The sequence below is a fragment of the Gekko japonicus genome, unplaced genomic scaffold (assembly GCF_001447785.1).
Source record: "Gekko japonicus isolate JY-2015 unplaced genomic scaffold, Gekko_japonicus_V1.1 scaffold157, whole genome shotgun sequence".
Lineage (NCBI taxonomy): Eukaryota > Metazoa > Chordata > Lepidosauria > Squamata > Gekkonidae > Gekko > Gekko japonicus.
In genome coordinates, this window is record NW_015168051.1 from 1,363,963 (window position 1) to 1,370,652 (window position 6,690).

The 6,690-nt window shown below is 40.9% G+C and overlaps 1 protein-coding gene across 2 annotated transcripts in view; it reads left to right on the plus strand.

Annotated features, from left to right (window-relative positions):
• Positions 1-2,927: 2,927 nt before the first annotated feature.
• The window catches only part of LOC107113099 (thioredoxin-like protein 4A), a 13,142-nt gene continuing 9,379 nt past the window's right edge, over positions 2,928-6,690 (plus strand). Inside the window, exons 1-2 of one of the 2 annotated variants that reach the window (XM_015414362.1) lie at positions 2,928-3,158; positions 5,504-5,676. In XM_015414362.1, coding sequence (XP_015269848.1) covers positions 5,524-5,676 — 153 coding nt within the window. In that variant the 5' untranslated portion in view covers positions 2,928-3,158; positions 5,504-5,523. Of the gene's footprint in view, positions 3,159-5,503; positions 5,677-6,690 lie in introns of those variants that run through there. The other variant, XM_015414364.1, reaches the window with a different exon arrangement.

The window sequence follows — 6,690 nt, forward strand, 5'->3', positions numbered from 1 at the left end:
GACATACAGAGCTACCCCACCTCCAACCCTTCCCCCCCTATCCTTCCGATATAATATATAACCGGGAATCACCGTGTCCCACTGATTTTCCTCATCCCACCAAGTTTCTGAAATACCCACAATGTCTATTTTTCCCTCCAACACCAAGCACTCCAACTCCCCCATTTTACCTCGGACACTTCTAGCAGTACATAGTAGCTTGTATACTTTTTAACGGTAGGTAAATTAAAACCTTTAAAATGGGTTGGTACGTCTATATTTACTAATAATAGTACAAGCTTCCAAATGTATGAACTCGATATTGCAGTCCTTAAACACTGAAAACCTTTAACAATTGAAGAACTAGAGGAAATTGAAAAAGGTGGAAAAAACTAACAAAATTAAACCCCCCTTTCCCCACCCCCCTTCCCACAGTAACCTCTTAGAGTGAGAAACGTCCACACTTCTGGCTCCAATAGCATAGTTTTCGAGGTTAAAAGCCAAAATAACCAGAACCCCAAACTCTTTATTGAATGGGTACTGTACCGGTTCCTGAGATTCCCCTTCCCCCCACCCGTATTTTATCAAAGAAGCAATTCCAAGGTTATATTTGGTGTCATATAAACTGAACATGGACTTACACAGAACAAAGCAAGTCATATTCATAGGTATCAAATGTCAGCCATTGTAAATGCCAAGGTATAAAGCAGACTTCCTAGGCAAGTTAGGTACCTTTATACCGACATACGATTTTTAAAGTTCAAAGCGCCTTCTAGCCTGGACTCTGTTCCACTTGTGAGGTGTAAGTTGTCTTTCTCTCTTGCGCTTGCCGAGTAGAGCCATATCTAGTTCCATTTCATCATCTTGAGGTGTACTGGGTACAGGAAGACCCAAGGCGTATAGGATATCTTTTCCTGAAGGTAAGTCAACCGCTTCATATGTTTCCCCTCGTGCTCTGACTTGTATTCCTCCAGCTGGTGACCATCTGTATCGCACCTGAGCTTCATTGAGGCTTTTGGTGATAGGTTTCAAGGATCTTCTCATTTGAAGCACCTCAGGCGGCAGATCGGGGAAGGCGAGGATGTCATGTTCTCCATATTTAAAAGCACGTTTTTCCTTTGCTATTTTAAGGATCAGGTTTCTTATGCTGATATCCATGAATTCAACTAATATGTCTCTCGGGCCTTTATTTTTGTCTGGCGTAAATGTGCCCATGCGAAATGCTTTTGTCAGTGCCGGAGTTATTTCCGCGCCAAAATCTGCTGCTGTTTTTAGCCAGTCAGAAACAAAGGTAATTAAATTGCTGTTTTTCTCTGTTTGCTCCGGGAAGCCACTAAATTTAAGGTGTTTTTCTCTGACACGGTGTTCAAGAATGAATAATCTTTCTTTCATCCATTTCTCGTTAGACTGGAGCGACCTGATATCCTCCTGATTAGCAATGGAGGCTTCTAAGGCAGTATCTGCTGACTGAGCAATATTATTTACAGTTACTTGCAGGTTTTCAAGCGTTTCAGTCAGCGGTTTCAGAGTATCATTAATGTGATTCATGATCTCTTCTTTAAAGTTAGAGAAGATATCTTTGAGATCGTTTTTCGTAAAAGTTTCACTCTCCGTCGCGTTAGCACTTACTGCGGCCGCCATTGTGATTTCCCTCAGTCTCGGTACGTTAGAGAGGGTTGAAGGCGACTGTGCTTCGTGTCAATGTGGTATTATGATTTTCGGGATGATTTTAATCTTATTGCCTTCTCTGTGAAGCTTTCCCATGTCCAGGATTAGAAAAGAAATCGGCTTTGTAGCGGATATTTAATGGGTCTCAGGAGCTCGGTTACTCTGCGTCCGCCATTTGCCTCGCTAACGTCCCGCCCCCCCAAGTTGTCACATATGTCGTCAAATATCTCCCCATTCTGTTGGAAGTTATGTGGTGAGAGAGCCACGTTCTTCCATACATGGTGGACTTGCAAACATATTTTAAAATTTTGGACTGAGATAAAAAACAAAATACTAATGCTTACAGGTTATGACATTCCTTTGGAACCACAATTTATACTGCTAAATCTGTGGCCAGACATTTTACTAACAATAAAAAACAACTGATTAATATTTTAATAACAGCAACCAAAAATGTCATAGCAACGAAATGGAGAGATAAGCATCCTCCATCTATAAATCAATGGCTATCTAAAGTATGGGATTTTTTTTTATACGAAACTATTTCAATTTATAATACTACGGATCAGAATGAATGTGAACTATACAACCCAACAGGGAAATGGTATCCTATAATAGACAAACTTACCTTTGACAAATTTGACTGGGAATCTATCACAAATGCGAAATATAAGCTCTTAATATATGGCTAAACACTGTACAACCTGTTTATTCTAATGTTAAATTTATATCTGAATAATATTTGAGTGTATTTAATGTGTAAAGAAGAAACCTTTGTATTACTGTTATTTTTTTATGTTAAAATGAATAAAAATTGTTTTGGTAAAAAAAACAACAACCTGTACTTGTACTCTAATGTTTTCTAATGGAGCCAATGCAAGTCAATTGGCAATCCTAGCTCCCATTATTTCCAATGGGCCTTCCAACGTCTCCCACTGTTTCCAATGGGCAATCCTGTCCATCTGGAGTCTCTCCACCCTTCTTCCGTATCTCCGATGTTTTGTTTCTCTGCTGCTTCAATAGTGTTTTTTTTAACCAAAATACTTTTATTCATTTTCGTTACAGAACAGAATAACATATAACAGGTTTTCAACATACAGACACATTATACTCAGTCAGGTAAGACAACTGCTTCAATAGTTCGTTGCTCCGATTTTCCTTTTGCCCTTAGTCGCTCCTGGTACCAATCAGCTTCCCTCCGTCATCAACTCGCGTCCCTCCTCAAGCTGCCAGTCACCGTCGCTCTGTTCCCCTGTCGCTCTGTTCTTCTGTCTGCTATGAATTGCGTCACACTCTGCCTCCGACTCCACAACACTCCTTCCTCAGCTCCGCCTCTCCCCTCTACGCCAATCCCAGCAGCGCCGCCGCCTTTCCGTTCCCCGTTGCTCTACGCCGCTCTCCTGACGCTCCTACTCTCGAGTCGCCTCCTCTACTCCTGCGTCGACCCACGGCTTCTCCTCCGGTGACGCTGACTCGACAAAACACACACAAAAGTCATAGCAAACAACCCGGTTAGTTTTTGGTTTTCGTTACCTTCTCCCCCCCCCCTTTGTTTTCCCCTTTGCACTTTTTTTGAGCTGTAATGTTTCTCGGCCAGTGCTTTACTTTTATGCTCTTAACCGAAGGGGGGGGGGGGAAGGGAAAAACTAATATACCGCCTTATAAGTGCAGCTGACTAGTGGATTATTTTAAACCAAATCCCACGTTCCAATACTTATCTGCTTTAGCTGGCTTCCACCGTTTCCCCGCTTCGCCAGTAGTTGTTAAGTCTAGCCGTGGCCGCAATGCTCGACTGGAATCCGGCGACACTGTCGGAGGTCCTCAGGCTCCTCCGCTTCAAGGCAGCTCCCAAGCTCGACTGGAGCGAAGCCTCTTGCTCCCCCCCACAAACTGAGAGGGAGACTCAGGGGCTCAGGGCCCCTAAGAAGAGGGTAGAAAACCCAGGAACGGTAGCTTGTGTCGGAGCAACTCCGCTCACGTCTACCCTCCTCGAGCTCTGGCGGCCATTTTCTCCCACTTTGGAAGCTATGATAGGCAGGTCATCTTGAGCTTTTGCCCTTCTGGCTTCCATGTGTCATTCCTACTTTGGTCAAAAGTTTTTGGCTGCCTGCGGGTGTTTTGTTAAGTTACCTTATACCTTTATGTGCATGAACTTGACTTGTTGCTAGGCTTTCTTGTATTCTCCTTCAGGGTATGATGAAGAAAATCCTGGTTTAAAACTAATTTTGGCCCCGGTAACATGGGCCGGCGTGGCTAATTGCCCCGGCGCAGTTTGATCCGCGATTACGCGGTCAGACGCGCCGCCGGCACACCACGGGTCGTTCCCTCGGCGCCGGCGGGTAAACGAGGGACCAGAGGGGAATGCTGCACACCACAGGAGTCTGGAGGCAGCCCATGGCAAACGTTTACTAGTACTTTGGAGGTACTACTTTTTTACGCGCATTTTTGGCGGTAAGCCACGGGTGCGCTCCACTTCCCAGATGTTGGTGTGTGATCGTGCCCGGATAATCCGCCCACCATCCGTGCCTCTCCCGCGGCAACTTTGCCGTGTGACCGGGGCCTTTGTATGTTAAATTATCTGCTCCCTCCCACCAGCATTCTAAATCAGGGTTTACTCCAGTTACAAAGTCCCATTGGAGGAAGGGGACTAATTCCAGTTAAGTGTCTGCATTTTTGTGCCACAAGTAACTGGGGTTGTTTAAAATGTGGTTCTTTTATTATGCTTCCTGTGAAAAGGGAGGAGGAAGAAGTGAGGAGCCTGTGTGAACCAGACAACAAGCTAGGTGTGAGCACATGTGGGCTTAATGTCCACTTGATGTGATGCCTGAATGCAGCCTAGATGTTACACAGTGTAGTTTTCCTTAAGTCATCTATGTCTGTATTGTTCTTCATCCTTATTTCTGAAGGTTTTGTAATACTGTGGTATAAGTAGTGCCATCTTTGTACATGAATCTGAGAAGTGAAGCAGTCTGCCATAGCAGAAATTACAAATTGCCTTGTGGCAACTGAAAACAAACATTTAATTTGAGGCCACAATGAATTATATTTAGAAGCTGAAAGACTAAATTGTTTTTCTCCATAGATCGTAATAAATGTATGGATGTAGTATTAAATTTATGGATGTAGTGATAAAAGAAAGATGTAGCACTCACTGATAAACGAAGACCAGGATGGGGGATACATTTTCCTTTCAGTAGCCTGTTAAAAGTGCACAAGATTATTCATCATGGATTGGTTACTCTTTAAACGCTTTTTCTAAGTATATTTTATATGGTGACTTTGGGCACCATTAGCAACTGTGTAATATTCATCTGTCAGTTTGGTATGTGTCAGCTATAGGTGAAGTGATCACTCTATATTGGAGATTGAAAATAGGAAATCAAGTGATGGTTGGGGTGCATATATAATATTTTTATAAGTGATACAAGAGTTTTGGGGTGGTAGACTCTCCTGCATCCCAAAATTATCTGAAATATGAATTTTAGGAAAGTTTGGCCTGGTCTTTAGGACAAGTAGAAAGGGGATCCTGAGCTTTTTATGGGGTATGTGGGAAATGGGTTTGGGCTTTGAAAAATAAACAGTATTGATCAAGAAAATAGGTTTATATTCTTGATTATGTTCATTATTATAATGTATTTAATGAACATATAATCTGTTAACATCACCCGCAACATAAAACAATTCTAAATCCATAAAGCTTCTTGCCTGACAGGCGGTATCACCAGCCCTGACCTTATACAAGCAAGATGTAGCAATTTATGTGAAATAAAATACAAAATAAAATACAGACATCTTACCTTGATCTTGTTAAGAATTATCCAGATTATGAATTATTGCATGCTTTATCCTTTTACAGGTCTTACATAAGTTTTGAAAATGTCGTATATGCTTTCTCATTTACACAATGGCTGGCAAGTAGACCAGGCCATTCTTTCAGAAGAAGACCGTGTGGTGGTCATTCGCTTTGGGCATGACTGGGATCCTACTTGTATGAAAATGGATGAAGTTTTGTATAGTATTGCTGAAAAGGTACGTTGTTCTATTGATATTGATAAACCGTTTTAATGTTGTTTGAATAATATACATTCAAATAATGTTTTAAACCCAGGACACCCAACATAAAGGTAAGGTTTCACTTGTTAGTTATCCTGTTTACATTCTTAAGAAGATTCTATTGTGTTGTATACAAGAGGTTTTTATTTAGAATATTTTTGAGATAAGAGTTTGACAACATTTCAGGCGCAAGATACTTTCCTTATACCCCAAGGACTTCCAGAAACATAAAGCAATTTAGTTTCAACTTCCTTGGCAATTAGCCATGGTAGTCTCTGTAGAGTAAATTATGCAAGTTCTTAATGAAAAAATAAGATATTACTCTTATGTATCAAGTTTACATAGGCTTTTACCATAACAGAAACTACATTGAGCATATTGGCAAAAGGGAAATTTAAAGTTTGTAGATTTTGTTAGTAACTATGATTTAAATTAATCCTATATACTGAGATAAAGTGCAATAAAACAAATAGTATAACAACCTTTACTGATTTTGCTGACACAATACATCCATTTTTCTGATCAAGTACTCTTCTAACTTATTCAGATGGGTAGCTGTGTTGGTCTGAAGCAGAACAAAGTTTGAGTCCAGTGGCACCTTTAAGACCAACAAAGTTTTATTCTCGGTATAAGCTTTTGTGTGCACACAAACTTTTTCATTGTATCTGAAGAAGCGTGCATGCACACAAAAGCTTATACCGAGAATAAAACTTTGTTGGTCTTAAAGGTGCCACTGGACTCAAACTTTGTTCTTCTAACTTGTGTTTATATATTTTTCTTATATGCCAGAAGCAATATCTGTTCTAGCTAGAGCAGAAGTTATAAGCTTTCCTAATAGATGAAAAGGAATTTACTACCCTGTTTCCCCAAAAATAAGACCTACCCAAAAAATAAGCCCTAGCAGGATTTCTATGCATTTGTGGTATAAGCCCTAGTGTGTCTTCTTGAGAAAAAATAAATATAAGACAGTGTCTTATTTTCGGGGAAACA